The 23789-nt window shown below is 41.7% G+C and overlaps 1 protein-coding gene across 1 annotated transcript in view; it reads left to right on the top strand.

Annotated features, from left to right (window-relative positions):
* The window catches only part of LOC147732826 (SUN domain-containing protein 3-like), an 83252-nt gene extending 63157 nt beyond the window's left edge, over nucleotides 1–20095 (top strand). The window contains exons 4-7 of the mRNA XM_086954747.1: nucleotides 3599–3764; nucleotides 12270–12638; nucleotides 16586–16678; nucleotides 19940–20095. Coding sequence (XP_086810873.1) covers nucleotides 3599–3764; nucleotides 12270–12638; nucleotides 16586–16678; nucleotides 19940–20095 — 784 coding nt within the window. The remainder of the gene's footprint in view (nucleotides 1–3598; nucleotides 3765–12269; nucleotides 12639–16585; nucleotides 16679–19939) is intronic.
* Nucleotides 20096–23789: the final 3694 nt, after the last annotated feature.

Genomic DNA, 23789 nt, shown 5'->3' with positions numbered 1-23789 from the left:
GCACCTGACAACTTCACAATGTCCTGGGCGTTAGCATGCATTGCAAAACAAGTTTTGCACTTAGGGAGCACACAACTTCATAGTGTCCTGCGTTAGCGTGCACTGCGGAACTGGTTCTGTACTTAGGGTTCAGAAAACTTCATAATGTCCTGGGCGTTAGCATGCATTGCAAAACAAGTTTTGCACTTAGGGAGCAGACAACTTCATAATGTCCTGGGCGTTAGCATGCATTGCAAAACAAGTTTTGCACTTAGGCACCAGACAACTTCATAATGTCCTGAAAGCCAGCGTGCACTGCAAAACAAGCCCTGCACTTAGGCAGCAGACAACTTCATAATGTCCTGGGCGTTAGCATGCATTGCAAAACAAGTTTTGCACTTAGGGAGCACACAACTTCATAGTGTCCTGCGTTAGCGTGCACTGCGGAACTGGTTCTGTACTTAGGGTTCAGAAAACTTCATAATGTCCTGGGCGTTAGCATGCATTGCAAAACAAGTTTTGCACTTAGGGAGCAGACAACTTCATAATGTCCTGGGCGTTAGCATGCATTGCAAAATAAGTTTTGCACTTAGGCACCAGACAACTTCATAATGTCCTGAAAGCCAGCGTGCACTGCAAAACAAGCCCTGCACTTAGGCAGCAGACATCTTCATAATGTCCTGGGCGTTAGCATGCATTGCAAAACAAGTTTTGCACTTAGGGAGCAGACAACTTCATAATGTCCTGCGCTAGCGTGCACTGCGGAACAGGTTATGCACTTAGTGTTCTGAAAACTTCATAATGTCCTGCACACTAGTGTGCTGCATTTAGGGTGCAGACAGTTTCATAAAGTCCTGGGCGCTAACATGCATTTCAAAACTGGTTCTGCACTGAGGGAGCAGACAACTTCATAATGTCCTGCGCTAGATACAAGCACCAGAAATGGGTGGGCACACACACAGCTAGGGGTCACAACCCAGGCTGGAAGGTACTGAATGTGGTGATGAGGAATAATGTTAATACATGGTAACGGAATGGAATATGTCTAACAATATGACTTAAAGCATGCCAAGAATGTCAGAACACAAAAGCAGTGTGCGATTTCTCTAAGTCACTAGGCCTTGTGTGAAATTAACTTCTATATATCAATAACAAGCTGGAGGTTTTTGGCGCGATAGAGCCAAGCTACACGGTTGACTTCATTGGGGGCTCCGGAGCATATAAGTCCTTTTTTCCGCAGCCCCCCCTCCCTCTATCGGCCATGGGCAGCAATCTGAGGGATAACCCCAGGCACCAGAAGTTCTAGCTACGCCACTGCGCAGCACATATGGAAACAGCAAAAACAAGGAGAAATTAAAAATGTATGCTCGGTTTTCCCTGGTCTTAATTTGGTGCTGCCCATATTTATCCCACCATTGTAAATATGGGGCAGCGTCAAAATCAATGGGTGTTGTGGTGGAACGCCAACCACAACACCCAGTGCCCTCCCCTTTGACTCTAAGTATAGCGAGAGAGAGTACCTTATTTACAAGGCAGCGTTAAGCCATGTTTAGTGGCTTAATGCTGCCTTCTTAATAAGGTGAAGCCACTATCGCCACCCCTACGTTCAAAAAATGTATTCTCTGGTGACGATAGGGGCTTGTAAATATTCCCCTTTGTTTTTGAACATGTTGTTACGTTTTAAATGATAAAATCCAAGTATTATCCATAAATTATGCGTTTACAGAATAGACAAATGCTAGATTTAAATTTAATCTCCGAATAGGTAATTAAAAAAGTGTTTAAACAATTATCTGGATTTTGGTAAAATAAAATGAGTGCACCATTATCGACAACACAGCAGCTAGCTATACTTTTTGATCTAACATTCAGACTATCTGACAGATACCCAAATTGCAATTCCTCTATTCAGAGAAATGGCCGTAGTGGAAGCAATTAAATGAATTTAAGATGGCCCCCTATTTACCAAAGTGCAGGGATGCTGGAATTATGCGATTCTGTGGCTGCAGCTTTTTTGCATAATTTTGGATTTACCACACTTGCCAAATATTCTTCGTCTGCTGAATAATCTGCAAATTTCAACAAAGCAAAATAGTTTCTAGTCCAAATGGCCCAAAAGTTACTAAAAACGTTGCGACATGTTTGCAGGAGGCCCTTCTAAAATGCTGGCTGGTTATTTTTCAGTTGCTTATTTCTGTTTTTGGTTGTTCAACCGGAGCTAATGAGATGGAATATTTGCCCAAATTACCATATGTAATGTAGTATCGAAAATGTGCCTCATTATGCCGCAAAATTTGCCTTTTCTTGCCGCATAATTTGATGCTCCCCGGCAGAATAATTCTGGTGGCTGTGTCAAATTGATAAAGCAAGCTTAATCATGACTAGGGATGTGTTAGGGGTTAATTCATTGATATGTGGAGGAACTCTGTGTGGAACAGGAGTCATATTTCTGGCAACTACTGTACAAGCAGTACCCGAAGTAAATGTATATGCATCCTGCCAGAATCATATTCAAGCTCCCTTAAAATCAGCATAGTTAGGTGTTAACCTATAATCCAGACTACTGGAGTTAAGCAATTCTGAGACACTGGAATTTTCAGCATTATTGTGGGTTTAGCACACTTGCCACTTATCCATTATGTGCTGGATAATTTGCTGATTTCAATACATAAATGTTTCCTGCTCAATTATTTGCAAAGACTTTATGTTCACATTTTGCTTGCTGACTGTTCTAGTTAAGGGTTAAACTGGTCACAAATACTAGTAATATGTGTTTAAACGGCAACAAAATGAAATAATACTGTACATTACGTGCCGCCTCCCACAGCATTGTTTGCCTTTTTCTTGCCACATAATTTGATCTCCCGCTGCAAAATGTCAGTGGCCCTGCCTACTGTACAGGAACCAGAGGGCATAGTAACAAGGCGAAGTATCGCCGCTTTTTCGGCAAATTGTGTCGAGAAAGCGGCGATACTTCTAGAGCCCTATCCACAAGGGCATGTTAACGCCTGCCACAAGCCCACTTTGCATGTAAGCAAGAAACATGGCTAATGACATGCAAAGTGGGCGTTCCACGTCCAACCACATGTAAAATGTGGTTGGAGGTGGGAACGCCCTATTACCAAGGCAGGCGTTGGGAGACAAAAACCTGCGATAAACTCGTTTATCGCAGGTCTCCCAACGCCTGCTCTGACCAGGCGTTAAGGCATTGATAACATGGGGGTTTGGATCATAACGCTGAATCCACCCCCCCATATTATCAAGGCACATATTAGCGCGTGAAAACAACGTTTGTTTTCATGCGCTAATGTTCCATATCGCCGACTATCGCCGGATTTAATTTCGCCTACGTGCTGTGCATTGATAATTACGCGCTATCACTGCGAAAAAATCCGGCGATAGTCGGCGATATGAAGATGTGCGATGTGCGTTTTTTAACGCACTTCTAGATAATATGTCCCCCGGTTGTTTACCTAGAGAACGTGTAGCTCAGGATTAATAACTAGGGTGACCTCAAGCTCCCATGATTTCCATTTATTGACGCCTTCAAATAGGAGGAAGAAAATATGCTGCTCGCCTTCATTGTTTTAATGTGTTTTTTACCATCACTCTGTTTAAGGGATGACTACTTGGTCCTGTACAAACAAATCAAGCCTGTCCAGGATACGGTTGAAGGGCTGAAGGCAGAGATGCGGAACATTATGCAGCTGGCTCAAGGCGCAGCCCTCGGCGCTGTGAAACAAGTCATCCAGCATAAACGGGAGAAGGGAGAACTGACCGAGCAGGTGAATTTACGTCATACCTCTTTCTATCACAGTCTCTCATGCTGTATCCTGAACAGGCCTTTCGACAAGAGTTTAAGATACAAAGGAGGTGTTGTTTACCATTTCCGTTGTCTCCTTAAAGCGTCTGCTTTCGTTTGGCCAACAATGACATACAATATACGAAAGAGTATATCTTTCTCCTGAATATTGACCAGAAACTGAATACAGGAACACTGCAGGGATTCCCAGTGCTGAAGAAAAATAGATATTGCCTGCTGCTCCCCGTGTTCTTAAAAAGATCACGTGTAGCTTCTTCGGTAACTTTGCACTGTGACTACATGGCATCGCAAGACAGCTACCTTATCTGACCTTTTAGAAGTGTCTTGCCTAAACTTGAGAACTCAAAAGGTGTATACAACTTTGTGGCAAGCACTTGCTGTCATTCAGGATGGAAGTCAACATATTGCTTTAAATAACCTTTCCAGATGCATTTTAGGTCCGTTGTCAGATAAGACCTTTGTTTAAAAATGTCTATCTATCCTTCCATCTCTTTGTCTGTCTGTCTATCAACATTAGTTTTCAATCCAAATAACATGTCCACCACTCAAATTGATTCATATTTACCTATACTAATTCACCACTAATCCTTTTTGTTACTCTCCAAAAAGCACTATGACGCCTTGTCAGGGGTAGTAAGCGCAGGTTGCAATTCAACTAACAGACTCACATGTCCACCACTCAAATGAATTCATATTTCCCAATACCTATTCACCACTAATGCTTTTTGGGTTCCAGAGTAGTGCGCTACTCTCCAAAAAGCACAACGGCGCCTCGTCAGGGGTAGTAAGCGCTATGTAAATACAATTACAAATATAATTACTGCGTAAGCATGGTTCAGCCACCCTTTTCGTTGTAAATGCATTTTTGATTTGCCTATAACATTTGACCCCCATGGGTGGATTTGTACAAAACATTCCAATCTAATAACGCAGGCAGCTAGGTTTTGGCATAGCAAGTTCTGTTATGAACAATCCATGTGAAAACAAAAGTTAACTGGGGTGAAAAAGTATTTTATTTTCTATTTTCGGTCTCCGAGGGGAGAGCAAAAAACACTGAACTGATTTACACCAAAGTTGATATAAAAGTCCAGCTTATTTCAGAAAGTGTGCTTCTTGAATTTGGTGTAAAACTGTACAGTAGTTTTTGAAATATTCACATTTGAAAAAGATACTGGCAGGATTTAAAAGATTAAGCACGTATGTGCATCATTTTAGGTTAAATTCATTAGCTAATTCTGGCAATCACATTTTGAATTTTTACACAATGTGAGTAGCTGGATTAGGACTGAAATATTTTTCCCTGCCATTGGAAACTTGCAAGTAAGCCATGGGGGGTGACAACTCTAAAAGGTGACCAACTCCAGCACAGTGGTGAGGAGTACCTAAAAGACTGAAAAATATGAGCCCCTCTTGAGGTAAGTGTGCTTTTTGGTGCATTGCCCTGCAGTCAGACCCTACTCTTGAGCTTGTTGGTGGCAATTGTAAGTGCAGATTCGATAACCTTTTTAATCCTGACTCTTGAGACGGAATCTCAAGTTGCATGCAGTGTAAAGAAAAAAAAGAACAAGCAAAACCAAACTCTAAAATGAGTTTCCAGCTTTTCATGAAAGTCAGGAGGTAGAGTGCAAGTCCTGACCACAAACCAGGCCCTCTGCCAAACCTCTCTGCAAGTTAGTTGCAAGGTCTGGCCACAGGGCATACCTGCGTCCAACCGCTGTGTAGCCTAGCATGGGAAAGCCAAGAAAATGGCCCCTTTGTCTGCAGTTGAGGTAATAAAATACAGCAAATATTAAGGTTGAATGGTTCACTCAAAGCTCTTGCCCCAGTGCCACCGCACTTGCTGCACCAACAGTAGCGACTCTCCTTCCTTTTGGGCAAGGCCAAACTGGACAGCATGATCTGAAAATTATGAAAATCATAAAAAACAACAACATTCTCTGAAAAACAGCTCAAAGGGAGCGATGGTTCTGGCTTAAACCACAAAAAATCATCTGTTATGGTTAGCAATGCACACGACAGAGTCGTTAACTCGTGCCACCCGTCATGTGACCATTCCCGCTCTCAATCTCAAGGATCTCACTGCTCTCCAACATATCTTCTGTAGCACACATGAACCGTCATCCCAGGACCCTCTGCTTTCTCCACTCAGTCCAAACATCTCAATCCATTGGAAATCTACCCTCATCTCACATTCAATGTGTGAGAACCTAGAGGCAAGCACATATATGCAAAAATTAGCTGTAATAAAAGGCAAAAATAGAATAGAAATAGAATTGTTATTATATTATAATTTCTGGTTATATTTTCCCCAGTCAGCACTTAGTTAACAACTCCTAGACACTTGTTGTAAGCAACTTTCATTGTCAATGATGGATAGGAAGGTTGGATACCATAAGGGTGCACAAGGTGAATGCATATTCCAGAATATCAAGAGGTGTTCCAGATCAGAAGGGTGTCAACACCCCACAGTCAGTCGGTGTCATCAAGGTACAATGGAGAGTCCAGTTACAGAGGTTCTGACCTCTGTACTGCGTCTCTCACAATGGGAGTTTTAAGAAACTTCATTGCAGCTTTGGGATCTCTGAATATATGCACCTTGTCCTTGGTATTTTCAGACTGATTGAGGCAGATATGTTGACGCGCTTTCTTAACATTCAGGAAGGTTCTTATTGCTTCTTGGATCACAATGGTGAAGTCCAAGAAGATTGCAATTGTATGCCACTTGCTTCCCTAGCTACAAGTAACATGGTATTTTACTCCCTGCAATTCAGAATAAGTGCATTAGTCTTGGGGAGGCCCAGTGACTCGACGAGGGTCAAATCATCGATCTGCCCACTCCGCAATAAAGAGACGGGCCTCTCTAATACTTCGATGACGAACGGCAAAAATGTTTCTATTCTGCCTATTTTCATGGCCTTTGGTATTACTCTTACAGGTTTATTATTGGAGTGTGATCACGCCTCCAAGTCCTCAAATTTAGCACAGATCATGTCCAGTACATTCTCTATTCTGAGGGGATTTTTTCAACTGATGCAGGAGATATACCTCTCTGCCATGTCCATGCATGTTACCTGTTGTTTCATGCGCTCCTTCATGTGGTCCATACATCCCATATCATGGTCTTCCTCCTCAGTCTTCAGCTCAATTATGTGATCTTTAAAACTTTCAAAAGGCAATTTTGCCTGTTTCTGGCAATGGGTTGCATGACAGAAGCACACATGGCTGAACCACGTGTGGCTCTACAACGAGGTCGCAACAACAAATGCATCTTAATCATGCATTCCTTTAACACGCATGCCTTTATCACACATGTCTTTACAACAAATGTTGTTATAAAGCATGTTTGCTACCCCAAACTCTTCTCCCTACCCTAAGCCCTGAACCCTATTCCCCACTCTGAGCCCCAAAGCCGACCTTGCCCTGCCACTGAGGCCTAAAACTCTGCCCGCTACCATAAACTACCCTGATCCCAGCCCCCCCTGCCCTGAGCCCCAAAACGTATCTATTCCTGCCTTGCTCTTAAAACTACCTCTACCTCTTCCCCCACCCTGAACCCTAAAACTCTGCATCTTCAAAAAACCTACCCAACTCCCTGCTCTGAGCTCTAAAACCGACCCACCCTTAACACAACCCCGATGTCCCCTCCCTGAGCCATAAAACCCTGCCTCCCTTTAAAAATACTAACGTGCCCTGAAACTGAATCCCACCCCTAGAAACTACCCCAAACCCTGCCCCAGCCTTGAAAACTACCCCAACTCTCCCAACCTTAAACAAAACTACCCCGATCCCCCCTCACCCTAAAACCGTCCCCTCCCCTAAAAACTACCCCCAAACCAAGCCCCACTGACCTGTTCGCATCCAGAGCTTCCTATTCCGATGCTTCATGTTCTCTCCTCGCCCATCTTGACACTAGACAGCTGTCTGCCTTAACCACGCATATGAGTGGTTAAGGCAGATGTGTGGTTCAGGCAAGCATTGTTACACTTGCGGGGAAATGGCATGCATGGATCAGCCCGCGTTGTAAAGGCTGTTTCCCCTGGTCATGTTTTCCCATTATAATGCCTACTATTTGTCGGTCGAGGACTAGCAGTAGACAGGGCAATGTAGCAGTTGACACTATCTGCTAACCTCATTCACTGAGGCCTCAGACCTTGCCCCGCAGTTTCTTGATAAGATTTTAAAAATACTTACAGCCACAAAGGAGGAGCACAACGAGGACATCAACATTAAATACAGCAGGGGGACAGTGAATAGCGAAGACATGCAAAGGCGTAAGCATGCACAGCCCACAGTGCACTAGCCAATAGGAGCTTTCTGTCCAATTCAGCTACCTGGTGATGGTGGGCCTCCACGGACTCTAGTAGCTTCCAATTTCTGCAATTCATGCATGCAGCAGTCAAGACATATCACCCAATAGCAAAGCAAGCTTGAGCAGCAGCAGCATACATTGTACACTGGACTTCCGTCCCAAAAGTCTTCTGCTCTTTTCTAGGGCAGATGACAAAACAGTTCACTCATGGCCCATGAAAACACTTCAATCCATTTGAGTCAGATTCTCTGATGATGCAAGCCCTGCTCACGCCGTCTGGTAAAGTTTGCTAGGCAACAGAATAGGCCTCATCCCCATGCACCCTCACTGAGGCCACACCTGAATCCACTCAGTCTTCTCAGCTGGCACCTCCCCACTTTTTCATTCTCACCAGCACCCTAACTGGCCTGATGGTTGTTCCTTCTATGAGCGGAGGTCATCTCCACTTACGTATATTAGTCGAATCCTCCGGTGCACCACTTGGTGGCTCCACTCCTTCCTGTTCCGGTGTAATCAGGGCCTTGTGGTGCATGGCACCACTTCGCCATGCCAGGCTGCAAGACTGCAGCAGGACAGCCCTCCTCCTGAACCAGGCGCTGTGGCAGGCCAGAAGGGTTCCCAATGAGGTAGCATGATAGGTTGAGCAGTCTCAGCGATCTTCTGGTACATGGGGTCGAGCTGAGATGCGGATTGCGAAGAATTTTGTGTCAACGCTCAGAACATTTCTAAACTTTGACCACCGTGGGTGTAGGCTCTCCGGCACACCTGAGACACAAATATTTTCTCACAATATTCAATAAATGTTAAATATTGCATGTAAACTGAAAATGTAGCGAGCGTTAAGGGAGTACACTATAAAAAATATAGGCAAAAGTAATTTCTCATAGTGAATATTTGCTTTTTCTTTTACTACATTATCTAGAAATTAGGGTAAACGTGTGACACCTCCAGTTGATTAGATTCGATTCAATTACTTTATTCGATTAATACAATTTTATTCATAAAGGTTCATATTAACATCACAAATATAAGCTTATAAGCTATGAAGAAATCAAAACATTTAAAAAGAAAAGAACCCATTAAAAAACAATGTATCTAGAAAAAATGTACAGTTTCCTGGTTATCAACATTAGACATAGGAAGGAAGCAACACAAAAGCAGGTTAAAAGGTCGAGCAACATTCATAAAAAGTATAGGGCTGGGGGACATTGCCTAAAATTAAGCCTACGCATAATTGGAATTAAAAATCTCTCACGATGATTACAATAAAATGTACACAAAAAGAAAATGTGCAAATCGATCTGGAGTGAGGGACCATCACATGGGCAACATGGGGGATCATTGATGGAATATGTGCCAGCAAGAAAGCCCAGCATGCACCTAATGAGGTTGAGGCGATAAAGCAAAAGCTGAGGCCAGAACAGGGACCCAGGAAATTCCGAGCATCTCTGGGGGTGGAGCTCTCTAGAAACTTCTCCAACCTGAAACCTGGCACCAAAGATACATAGTGGACTCTGAGTCTTAGCTCTGCAATACACCTCTTGACCTGTGGAAGTCTGTGCTACTCTGTTGAAAGAAAGACTCCTGCCCTGCTCCTCTGCTGCTCTTCTCCCTGAGTGAAAGCGAGTGGACCTGAATCTTGAACTTAGGACTACCAGAGTGACTCCAAGGGCTAGTTGACTGACCCCCTGATCAAAGTGTCAGGGACAGAAAAAGCTCCAACCACTTTGAACCCAGCACCTGGACTCTGTCTGCTTCAAGTCCTGCCCACAAGTGGTGCCACCCCAGTCTTGAACACTCTGAAGTGGGCCTCAAGATGCTCTGCCAGCCCATCTCTGATCCAAACAGAGCTGATGAAGTGCAACGCATCTCCTTGCGGATACGCAGCAGAATTGACACAGCTATTTGCAACCTCCTTAACGCAGGTCCTCACATCACAGCCCCAGAACTCCTCGGAACCACTGCTGCATCTCCGATGCAGGACCTCGTATCGCACCCCTGCAGCACCCCAGAATCACTGCTGCATGACAAATCCTTCTGGATTCTCAATGCAGGACCTCACATCGTAGTCCATCAGCATTCTCCACACAGGATCTCTCAATGCTCCGCATCCTGGATTTAAATTTCTTTGTTCAGTGTACCTAACTTGGTCCCTGTGTCTGGCCTGTGTGTCATCATGGAGGCATGAACTTATGACTTTGTCCTGGTTCGGCATGGCTTCATGCCGTTAGGCACTATTTCCACTTAAATATTTAAAATTGCATATCTCATATTCTACCTATTTGGTTTTTGTCATTTTGGTGTCAAATAATATATTACATATTACTTGATTTCTCTAAATTGGTGTTGTGTTTTCATTGAATATTGTTTGGAGTGCTGTATAAATACTTAACACATTGCCTCTAAGTTAAGCCGGACTCCTTTGTGCCAAGCTACCAGAGGGTTGTTAATTTGGATTTTCTCATGTGCCACCCTGACAACAATTGTGATTGTGCCTGAGTAGGTTTAACCCCCTCAATCAGTAATCACATTTCCTAAAGCTACACATGCATTCATACAACCCTAGGGAGTCATTTTATAATGTTTTCTGCTATACTTTGTGAACAATTTTCTAAAACAGCTGCTTGTGCATGTGGGTGCATTGACAGTAAATTATTTTCATGAATCATTCAAATGGGACAATAACTGAGTATGCATGCATGTGAATGCATGTGCATGCATCAGTGGCAATCTTAGAATGTTTTTGACAAAATATAACAAAAATATTTACAAGTTTCCTGTCTGCGCACATATGCACTCAAAGCTGTCTTGTTATGCTTTTTTCCACACTTTATAATTAGTTTAGCATTCCATTTTCTTGGAATGATCGACTAAAAAGAAAATATTGTAAAAGAAATAAGAACAGATACAGCAAACAGCTCTGCAGTCACAGCAAATACTGTTGACTTTGCCAATGCTTTTTATTTTTAGGTTTTAAATGTACTAGCACTTCAGAGTGAAGGTTATTTAAACTCTGCCTACTTCACTTTCTGATTTGTTTTACAGTCTTGGCTAGCTCCAACTTTAATGAAGTGGCAATGTCAGGTGTATTGGTACCACCCAGGACTTGGCTAGGTAAAGCAATTCTAAAAGCTCATCATTTGCTGTATCTCTCTATCCTAGAATTCAAGGATTGTTGCAGAGGGATTCCTGAGCAAACCCTGTCTGTCACCTCTGTGCCCTAAGCCCTCTGTTCAGCAATGCCAGATTTGTGTAACAATTATCTTTGACTGATCTTCAACAAAGTGGCTAATAGGGCCATCCAATCAGCTGTTGCATAAGTTCTCCCTCAAAGGCAACTGCATCATCCTCCAGTAGTGACGTTTTGGAAGCACACATTGCAAATACTTGACAAAGCATGACAACCACAGAAAGCTTCTCTCTCATCAGATTCAAAATCTTTATCAGCCTAACAATAAGAACATGTGTAAATGGACATTTGTTTTATATATTTGTAATATTTTTAGATGATTACCATTGAGTAAAACGAAAAAAACATTAAACAGGAACAAAAAATATGTATTAATCTCTTCCTTTTAAATCTATTTAGACACTTTTCTTTTGTGCTCTTGAATCTACCCGGTAATATTTATTCGAAAAATATAATTCTGTTTATTTAATGTTGCTAAAATAAAAATTGTATAATTGTATTTATTGTACTGAGATTTTAAATCGCGCACAGTCGTATTACTATTATGACAGGCTCATTCATTGCATCAGAACTATGTTGAGATAAGAGCAGTCGGTCTATGACATTACAACACCCTTTCTGTATAGAGATAAACAGAAGTATCATAAGAGATGGTGCAATATCAGGATGAAATTGGCATGTATTAGTATTGTATCTCTTATCCATTGCCAGTCAAATGGTGTAGTCTAGAAATATTGAATCCCACATATCAAAGGGAGAGAATATTATTACCACAATATCAAGGAACAAAATATCAAAAGGTAAGTTTCTATACATTTCTATACCTAAGTGTACCTTGGTGACATATATATCTTCAAGTTATGTAGATGTGGAGATACCTCCCGACTCCTGAATGCCTTATTTGGTGTGTGTGACTTACAGGTCTTCTTTCCGTTTGAAAACTTTGGATGTATTTTTCATTTTCACAGGAAGTTACAGGAATAGTAAATGATGCCATGAAAACAGTGCATGAAAATTATACTCGAATAGCAGAATATGCCTTAAAATCTGCCCGCGCCAACATTGTGAGGAGCAGGACCTCAGGAGGCTATAGGAAGAACCTGGCCCAGATGCGCTGGCACAACTTTGCTTTGTGGAGCTTTACGTCAAACCCAGATGTCATTCTGGAGCCTGATGTCCATCCTGGAAACTGCTGGCCTTTCCCCAGTGCCCAGGGACAGATTCTGGTGAAGCTGGCAGAAAAGATCCAGCCAGCCGCTGTAACCTTGCACCACATTGCTATGGAAATTCCACGACTAGCGGAGATCACTAGTGCCCCCAAGGATTTTGCTATTTATGTAAGTCAAATACTGAACACAAAGTAAGAGGCAGAATACAAAATGCAGAAAAAAGGTATAGTAGAACATCAAAGGGTGTACCCCATAGAGATGTGGTACCATTATATAATTGTCAGAATATGTCAGACATAAATATAGTCTGCTAAATAATAGACAATTTGAGTTAATATTAGAAAATGAACACTTAATGGGATGAGGTTTTTAAACAATATTCAGAACAGGACATTCATGGCAGACAATATTTCTGTTTGTGATATTCTCACAGACAACCCTAACAAGACCAATCTAATTCCCAGGTACAGCTGTTCTATTCACACATCAGGATAGAGAGAAGGCATGTAAAAGGAATGAAGGGATCTTAAAAAGATCTTAAATAGAGGGAACAACCTGTGATATACATTTGGTGCCATTTCAAACTAGTGTTCTGAGGCTTGTTTCTCATCTACGTGCACCAACAAATAGTAAGGGAGGAAGAAAAAAGTAAACCACAGAAATGGAAGGAAGCATTGCAAGTCAAAGTGAAAGGAAGAAACAAAGGCAGCTAAAAAAGTAATGACCGAGGGTGGAAAATAGAAAGGAGAGAAGGAATTTATGAAATGAGAAAGTAGAGAATGAACAGAGCAGATGAAGGGATGAGGTAAAGAGGCTAGAATGAGTCTTACGTCTTCTTCTAACAAGCACCAGGTGCTCCTGAGATAAAGAACCCCTTCTATACAAGTGCCACACATTCTGTTAAGAAAGCAAGTAACATGCTTACTTCCTAACTGTAAAATATTTCAAACCATGCTTAGTGCCTAACCATCAGCCATTATAAACCAAGCTTAGTGTCCGACCACCAACCATTATAAACCATGCTTAATGCCCAACTGTCAGCCATTATAAGCCTTGCTTTGTACCCAACTGTCAACCATTATAAGCCATTAATGAAGTATGCACTTTGCATAGTTTTATATTGTTTATGCTCAAATGGGTTATATTGTTTAAGTTCAATGTATTTAGAATTCTTGGGCGGATTCCGTAGTGTGCAATCAGTCAGTATGTTCCTAGCCGTCTTGGGATGTGGCAGGATGTATCATGAGTCAGCATCAAAGGGATGCATTGCAATTAGCAAAGACTGTAGGGGATAGGGCAATTTTGAATGCATGTTCAAAGGTGGTAGTAAGAACAGGCTTAGTGGGGTGCATGACGAAAGACACAGGGAGGATACTGAAGATCGATTTTTGAGTGCTAAAGCTGTTGGTGTTGAGAAGGGCAGAATGTGCAGACCCATTTTTGTCATAAAAGGTGAATGGGTGGAACTTATGGTGGACTTGGATCTATGTACAGTAGTATACCCAACAAATGGTTCCATATGCATTGGCTTATGTCATTCTTCTCCCCAAAGACATTTGTCCAGGAGACTACAAGGGAGACAGTATTGACATTTTAGGGTATATGTCAACTACCATATTTTTTGAGGAATGTGAAGTGAAACGTAAGGTGTATTTGTCTGTAGATGGGCTGCCTAATTTAGGATGGATGTATCAATGTGATCTACATATCACAATCAATCCTAGAGCAACTAAACAAATTATGGTTGTGGAAGATAAGAGTACAACTGAGATTACAAATGGGGCAAGGAATGTTTAATGAGAAGCTTGGACTTCAAAGCTTGGATACCCAAATCTGATGCCATGTTGTTTCAGTACAAAGTAAGAAGGGTTCCTTTAGTGGCTTGTGATGAGGTAAGGAAACTATTGGATGAGATGCCTAAAGAAGGTATCCCTGGGCCAGTAGAAGCATCCAGTTGGGTTTCCCTGTAATGATCACAGTGAAGAACACTGGCCAGTTAAGGTTTTGTTGGACCTTAGGCCCTTGAATCAACATTTGGTGGTTGAAGCTTTTGCAATACCAAACATTAATGACCTTGTGTTGTCTTTGAAAGGTGGTAAGTCTTTTTCAAAGTTAGAATTGAAAAATGGTTATCATCATATTCACTTGCATGATGAATCCAAATGACTTACTGCTTTTATCACTATGGAGGGTACGTTTCAGTTTATACGTGTGCCCTTTGGTTTGCCCTCAGTGGCGAGTGTATTTCAAAGAATGATGACACATATTTTTAGAGGAATGCACAATGTTGTCTACTTTTGGGAAGATGTTTTAGTTTTTGGTAAAACAGTTTAAGAACATAATTTGGTGTTGAAACAAGTATTACACAAACTGGCAGAGGCAGGTCTAACATTGCGTCAAGATAAAAGCAAGTTTTGAGTAGAACAAATTGAATATTTAGTTTAGACCATATCAACTGAAGGTGTAAAACCCAAACAAAGTCTTTTAGATGCCATCAACTTGAATTTGCACCTTCACCTGCTTAGAAGGATCAATTAAGGTCATTAATGGACATTATTATTTTTGTTTTAAAACTTAGTGGACATTATTGAATGCTATTCTAAATTTGCTGATAAAACAAAGGGGCAAATTTACAATAAAGTGGAGAAGCGTGTCGTTAAGCCAAGAAGGTTGACAACAAGCTTCGTCACTTTAGAAACTCAGGGCTGCACCATATTTACTATGATATGGTGCAGCCCTGCGTTTCCCCCTGTGCTGGTGCCAACTGTAGTTGCCTAGCACCAATGCAGGCACCCTTGCACCATAGTGCAAGGGTTCCTGTGTTGAGGGGAATATTGTTTATCTGCAGGAAGGTCCCCCTTCCTCCACATAAACAATCTTTAAATGCCTTTTTGTATCTTCTATGTGTGCTGCTTAATGCAGCACACATAGAAGTTGCAAAACAGCATTTTTTTAAAATGATTGTTTATGTACAGGAAGGGGAACATTCCCGCACATAACAATCATAGGCAATTTGCTGTGTCTATGTGTGCTGCACAAGGCAGCACACATGGAAACAGCAAAAACGAGGTGGAATAAAGCATTTCTACTTGGTTCGCCTGTTTAAGACCAAGTTTCCCCTGGTCTTAATGTTGGTGCTGCCTCCTATTTACACCACCCTTGTAAATAGGAGGCAGAATCAAAATCAGTGAGTGTTGTGGTGGAACGTCGCCAGCAACACCAACTGCCCTCCCTCTTCACTCTAAATACAGCGTGAAAGGGTGCCTTATTTACAAGGAAAGAAAACACAGTGCCATTTGCATCTTGATTTCTTATGTCTTCAGAAAGGAATTATTCCGCCATTGAACAGAAGCCCAGGCAGTGGCCCGGGGAGCAGAACAACTTTGCACATATTTGTGGGGAACACTGATTGTGTTATGAATTGATCCCAAACCTTAGACGAAAGTTTTGCTCCCAAGTGGCACAGGGAAATGTTCTGCAAGATTGGAGAGACTAGCTGCCAGATTATAATATTTCACTATATTGTATGTGCAAGGAAGGTGGAATGCTCAAGCGGACTGACTTTCTCTTAAATTGTTGGATTGGGAATTAGTTGATGGACCTTGTGTAGTCGCCAGTAGGAAAGAAATGGCAGTGGTTTCTCTGCAGGATGCCTTTAACTTTGGTTCAAGTGTATTTACACTTCAAGAGTGGGAGCAAGAAATTAATTCTGGTTTTACATTAAAGGAAGTTATAAGGATTGCCTGTGTGGGCTGAAGGAAAGTGCAGATGCGTAGTCAGTAAAGCCCTTTGTGAGGGTGAGAGGTGTGTACCACCAATTGGACTGTGGTTAAAACTTTTCAGATTATCCTATGAAGGACATTTGGGTCAAACGCGGACTAAGAACAGGCTAAAAAAGAACTCTGGTGGCTAAGATTAGATGATCAGGTTTGTTTGTGGGTGGAAAGATATGGAAAATGATTTCATGGCAAGGAAAGGCAAAAAACGTTGTAAGGAGAGTGAAAAAAAATTAATAGTGAATGCGAAACCCCATTTTAGTCACGTTGCAGGGTTTAAAATCAACATTGACTATTTCATGTATATCCTGTTTAACACAGTGATTGTCAACCTTTCAGGGCCTGAACGAAGAAGATGAGGAAAATGGAACATTTCTAGGGCAATTCACCTACAATTCTGAAGGCGAACCAGTCCAAACCTTTCCTCTGGAGGTACATTGAAAAGTAACATAATTTCCATATTGGGATCATTGTCATTTTTGTGGCGCATGACTCAGTGAAATAACATGCAACACGGTAGCTGTGCAATTGTTTTAAATGGTACAAATTGTCACTCCATCAATTCTTTTTTTCCAGCCACCGTATATTTTTGGTATTTCATTGGGGTCCACTCAAATTAAATATCAGAAAATGTGAGTGGGTGTTCAACATCCAAAAGGACAGGGACATAGCTACCATTAGAACAGGCGGTGCAGTGGCACCAGAGCCCGGAGGTGGGAGGAGAACCTGTTTGCGCTCCACCCGCTGCAGTTATATGAGAAGGTGCCCTTTGAGAATTTCTGAAAGGGCACCCTCCAATCTAGCTGTCATTAGTGCAGTAGGTGCAGAGACACGGAGGTCCAAAGGTGTGGTTAACCACTGCGTCCAACTATATGTTTATTTTAATATTGACACTGGGGTCTAGTTTCCTTTGAGGGATATTCAGGTCCCTTCATGGTTTAGTAGTAGGCATTTCCATTCTGGCTGATGCGAGGTTGTCTATGAGAGTTATAGAGACACCAAAGAAGTAGGCTGTATTCACATAATGTAGAAAATCCAACACCATTCTTATCTGCCGGTTTTTGTGCAGGAATGGGCACCTTCCTGCGCGAAAACAATCCTGAGAGGCATAGTCCTCTTTCGATGTGTGCTGGAGAGATATTTCTCCTCATTACTCCTGGGAATGCGTATCTTTTTGGTGCATTCCCAGGTTAATCAGTACTGATAAATCTGGGAATGTGTTAAAAACCATGGGAGTTGCGTGGGAACAAAACAATCCTGAGAGGCATAGTCCTCTTTCGATGTGTGCTGGAGAGATATTTCTCCTCGTTACTCCTGGGAATGCGTATCAGTACTGATAAATCTGGGAATGTGTCAAAAAACATGGGAATTGCGTGGGAACACCCACGCAACACCCATGGAATGCTAAGCCAGGGCTGAGTCAGTCAACACAGCGATTTGCACAGTGTTGCTTTACTCCAGATGTATGGAACCACTCAGGCCCATGCAGAGTGGCCATGCGTGACTTCATAAATCTCATTTAGGACTTACATCGCCCTTGCATCAGCTTGCGTGGAGCAAGTAAATAGGCACCCGGGTATTTTGCATGTATCATTGGTGGCAGCTCTAGCACCACAGTACTACTAACAACTCATTGAGATTTGCTATGGTTACTTTTTTTATATTTTGGTATGAAACATAAGTGGGATCACATTTTCTGTATAACTACATCATACTCTTTAACCGAATTTGACATTTTCTTAATTTGAGGAATCATCTTAATAGCAGAACAGAAGGAGTCCGAGTAGTGAACATCAATAATAAAATGGAACATCCCTTAATTCCATACAAGATGCTTTGCATGCATACAGTACAACGATCAAATAAATGGAATACTTAGGCATTTGTTAGGCCACTGCGGGTGCAATCACTTTCATTGATTATGTTATTGATATTGTGCTGAGAGTAAAAAACAACAGGTTATAGTTTCCCAATATTAGTTCAAGAGGGAGATCTTCTGGTTAGCCTCTATGTGAGTGATTTCCATTTATATTCCTTAGGCTTTAAATCTGCACCTGTAGTAACATCAACACATGGTACAGATTGAGGGGCATATTTACAAGCTCCTTGCAACACTTTAGCGACGTCGTTGCGTCACTTGTGACTTGCGCCCAATTTAAAACGTTACACATCTAGGGAGATGTGTCATGTTGTAAAGCTCTGGTCACATTATACCTGTGTCCGGTATAATGTATGCAGAGTGGGCGTTCCCACGCATGAAAGCCTCACAAAAGTGATGCAGTCCAATCTACAAGATTTCACTGTGCCACTGTGTCAAAACCTTACACGTGCTTGAAGCAGGCATAATGAGTGATGCAGTTTAGTGGGAATAGGCCTCAAAATGTATTGCTGGAGTTGCATCATGCTTGCAACACGACTCCAGCAATGTGTGACTTGATGCATCAGATTTTCTGATGCATCTGTCAATCCTTGCACCATGGTGAGCCATATTGTAAATACGGTGCATCCATGATGGTGCAAGGGTTGCACAGGAAAAGGGACGCATCACTACAGATGAGTCACTTTCTTGTAAATCTGCCCCTGAATGGCTTATTCACAAGCCCCTTGCGTCGCCAAGATGTCACTTTTTAGCACATAAAATGTGATGCACCGGCGGCGCAAGGGGCTTGTAAATAAGCCTCTGACTACTTTTAATGGACTTTACAAACATTCCCAGTAGTGTGCCTGGGAAGCTTCTCCATTCAGAGATTTCCAGGTATAGTACTGGGAATTCCATATTGAATGCTCCCCATTGCGTAATAGTACATCATGTACAATTACAGAAACCCACGAAATGGAACCCAATGTAGAATTGCACATTTTTCTTTTATTCTCTATAGAGAGAGTATTTTTCACTACAGAGAACATTCTTAACCCATACACCCTATTCCAAGTCTGGAAGTGGTCCTCTTCCCTTCCCACCCTAGAAGTGGAGTTACTCCAGCCATTTGCTGGAGCAAAACTCCGATTTTTTTCATTGGTCTAAAAGTATGCTTTAAAAAAATTAAAGCACACAAAGGGAGATAGGTCCTTGGCGGGGCTGAGGGAGGGCTGGACCCTATATTAATCTGACATACAAAAACTTGCCCCCTTTCTCAGTGAATTTATGAGTAAGGACCAGATAAACAATTTCATTAAACCTAGTCCGGTATATTTATTTATACCAAGGTTTAATGAAATTGTTTATCTGGTCCTTACTCATAAATTCACTGAGAAAGGGGGCACGTTTTTGTATGTCAGATTAAAAAAATTAAAAGCAGTGGGTTAAGGCCATATTTACAACCTTAGGTGACCTGGAATAGTCACAAATGTCACAATTGTATTGTGTGATGGTTAGTACATAGCAGTAATGGCAGAGACTGAGGATAGTGTCAACCATGTTGGCCTCCTGAAAAAGTATCCCGGTCCAGATATTTGCATTTTACGCATTAAGCACTGCCCATCTGTAAATGTTTCCCATGTGGACATCTTGAAATATTTACATGGATCTGGCCTTCCAAAACCAAAGTACACTCCTGCGAAAAGAGAGCCAGAGTCCCCCAATAAAGTGTGCAAAGTCTTGACACCTGATCTGTTGCAGAATAGCCCTTCATTACACTAGCACCACAATAGCCATTAATGTTGTATTTTGCTTCCTTTCTGGTCCCTCTTTAGGAGAACAAGACGACCACCTTCCAGTATATCCGCTTGAGAGTGCTCAGCAACTGGGGAAACCCTGACTACACCTGTATCTACAGATTTAGGGTCCACCGTCACCTGCCCCACCAGGAGGTGCAGCGGCCAAGGCAGAGAGTGGAGAACAATGCATGAGGGGGAGGGGTCAGCTTGTGGCGGATCTCACAACAACTGAAAAGCAACCTGGTACCAATGTTTTAAGGGAAACTTAAAAGGATAATGATGGAAACTACCAAGGAATTCATTAAAATAGCGCAATATCAGCCTATTTTTGGGAATCTTCGCCCTCTCTACTCCTGCCCACCATACATATTGTAGTGTTTGTGGTACCAGCTCATAAAATGAAGGCGAAATAGACACAGTTGCTTCTTTTCTTTAACAAATGGCTAATGTGCACCCTAACCCGAAACACAAAGCAATAAAACAAAACTAAGATGTAATAAAATGTCAACACCAATATGACTAAAATCAAAGAGTGAGCCTTCTTGGGAGTTATTATTGAGATAAATCTTCGAATTGACAATGAACGAAGACAACTCATAAAATAATAAAAACGCAGCTCAAAAAAGAAAAGATACATGGGCATACTTCCTGTCTCTCGACAGAAACCCCAAACCCCTTGGGTGACTAATGTATTCACTGCAGAGATAAGTTTGTTAATAGAGGACAACAGGTTCCAATCTCAGCTGAATCGACTAGACCTCAAATCCCGTGTTCCTGAATAAAATTAGTGTAGTTCATTGGCGTCAATACACCAAAGTGCCTGGGGTAGCGGAAGTGACATCACAAACACTTTGATCCAATTGATTTCACAGGAACTGACCATAATATGACTCTTGACCTTGTTTTTTTCCAGGAAGGCTTGTCACATGACCCTAACATAACACAAATGTACTTTTCTGAAGCTTCATAACAACTGCATTATGAGTATAACAAAAAAACACAGACACATGTCTATTTTAGATACCACCAATATTATGGTGCTGATTTGATCTATGCAAGGTCTGTGCCATATTACTAGTCCTGAATTGTAGTGAGTGAGCGAAGCAAGTAAGCCAGACCTTGTATATAGGAATTCTCATTTAGAGGAACATTTGAAAATATTTTGGTGAAATAGTGCATTTTAAAGCATCATTTTCACATACACTTGATAAAATGACATGCAATGAAAAGGCACTCATTAAATATTCATATCTCCTCATGGTGGGCTAAGCCAATGAAACCAAACGTTCATCAAGAGTTTACCTCATGTTTTCGAAATGGGCCATGGGTGCCACCATATGTCAAAAACTCCTCCATTGTGCCAGGATTGACGATTTTTCATGGATGCCACCTTATTCCATGGGTGGCTCCTTATATCAAACATGCCATAAAATTTGCCACTACTAGAATTTTGCTATTTATGCTATCTGTATCCATGGGTGGCCCTTCCATCAAAAATTACCTCACTATGTCAGGGCCAGCATTTTGTCATGGTTGCCACCATCCCATATGCAAGGTCTTCCACCTTTATGCCAAGAATTACCTCCTGCGTTCTACTACAGGCCTTTTGCCACAGGTGTTCACATGCAAAGAATTTCCCCAAGTATGCCAGTATTTGCAGTGGAAAAGAAACACTAGCTAACCCCTGGGTAACAAAGTTTATTGCCCTCCTTCCCTCAAATAAAATGTGTAACTTGTATAAGCATGACTGATGAATCAAATTGGAATATACTGAAATAAAACTGTGCCTCATTTACGGCTAATATTTAACTGCTAGGCCTTTTAACGCCCTGCGCTAAACCCTTTTATGAGTATATGGGGGAGTTTGTGCTTAGTCCCCTGTACCTTTTTGACCACATAAGGTAACCGTTGCAAAATGTGTGTCCTTTTCTTCCAACATCATGGGGATTCTAAATGTACCCAGGGTTATTGGATTGCCCTGGAGGGAAACCAGATATTAGCCAAAATACAGCAAAATTTTGTTTTTGGGGGAAAAATGTTTTTAAAAAGTGCTGCAAATGAAAGTGTCTCTTTTTTCCCCTGCAAATGGTATCAACAAAGGGTTTGTGGGGCTGAAATACCATTTCCCCAGCTTTTAGGGACTGGCAGACTTTAGTCGTAAAACCAACATTTTTGGCAATTTACTGGGATATAGCCTATTTCTGCTATTTTTTGTGCTTTCAACCTTCTTCCAGTTAATGGTAGAAACGGGTATGAAAGCAATAATAGATCCTGGAAAACTATACATTTTAAAAAAGTAGACAACATTTTGAATTCTGCATGGGGTTATTTGTGTAAATTCTTCAAGGTTTCTTTATAGAAATTAACAATTGAATATAGGAAAACTTGAAAATTTGTTTTAAAAAAACAGCCATTAGTGCCAATGTGTTCACCTGTAACTTCTTCTAATTGTGATAGCTGTTTAAAAGCAATATACCGTTACATCCGCTGGAAATTTCTCGTTGTGGGACCAAGAATCTGACGAACCCAGAGGCAGTAACTGAGCAGCGTCTTGCAATGGTTTTATATTATGTACCGGGTACATAGCAATTAATTTGGGAAAATACATACATGGAAAAATCGCTATGAAAGACACCTATGTATTTCTGAAATTTGAACAAAATATAGAGTTTAGAAACAGCAGACATTTGCACATTTCCGAAATTGAGAGCACCCATACTAGCATGAGAATAATAGGCCATTTTTCAACATGACTTATTTTTTACGCATTGTCTTCCATTTGAAAGGCAGAAATGCATCAAAAGTCAATAGGTAATAGCAGTTGCTCTACAATTCGGAGTTACCTAAGAATCCCAATAAAAATGGCACCTCACTTGTTGGGGTAGGCCTAGTGCCCGCAACAGGAAACGGGCCAAAACGCAAGGTGGACACACCACATTTTAACAGTGAAAACGGACCCATTTTTTGCAAGGTGCCTAGCTGTAGATTTTGAACCTTAGCTCTGCCGGCACCTAGGGAAACCTAGCAAAACTATACATTTTTGAAAAAAAGACACCTAGGGGAATCCAGGATGCGGTGACTTGACTGTCTCTCTCCAGGTTCTGTTACCCAGAATCCCGTCCAAACCAAACAATTTGTCCAAAAAACCCACATTTTCCTCATATTTCTGTGGTGGAAAGTTCTAGAATCTGCGTGGATCCACAAACTTCCACCCACCCATCGTTCCCCAAAGTCCTCAGAGAAAAATGGTACCTCACTTTTGTGGGTAGGCCAAGTGCCCGCGACAGGAAATGGCCCAAAACGCAATGTGGACACACCACATTTTTACAGTGAAAAAAGACCCTTTTTTTGCAAAGTGCCTAGCTGTAGATTTTGAACCCTAGCTCTGCCGGCACCTAGGGAAACCTAGCAAACCTATACATTTTTAAAAACTAGACACCCAGGGGAATCAAGGATGGGGTTATGTGACTGGCTCTCATCAGGTTCTGTTACCCAGAAACTTGTGCAAACCTAAATATTTGTCCAGAAAAACACATTTTCCTCACATTTCTGTGGTGGAAAGTTCTGGAATCTGCATGGATCCACAACATTCCACCCACCCAGCGTTTCCCAAAGTATTCCGAGAACAATGGTGCCTCACTTGTGTGGGTAGGCCTAGTGCCCGTGACAGGAAACGGCCCAAAACGCAATGCTGACACACCACATTTTCACAGTGAAAACAGACCCTTTTTTTGCAAAGTGCATAGCTGTAGATTTTTAACCCTAGCTCTGCCGGCACCTAGAGAAACCTAGCAAACCTATACATTTTTGAAAATTAGACACCCAGGGTAGTCCAGGATGGGGTGACTTGATTGGCAAACCTTAAAAAATTTCAAAAAAAAACATT

The sequence above is a fragment of the Lissotriton vulgaris genome, chromosome 2_1 (assembly GCF_964263255.1).
Source record: "Lissotriton vulgaris chromosome 2_1, aLisVul1.2, whole genome shotgun sequence".
NCBI lineage: Eukaryota > Metazoa > Chordata > Amphibia > Caudata > Salamandridae > Lissotriton > Lissotriton vulgaris.
The sequence above is the reverse complement of the archived record's forward strand: the minus strand, read 5'-3'. Positions and strand labels throughout refer to the sequence as shown.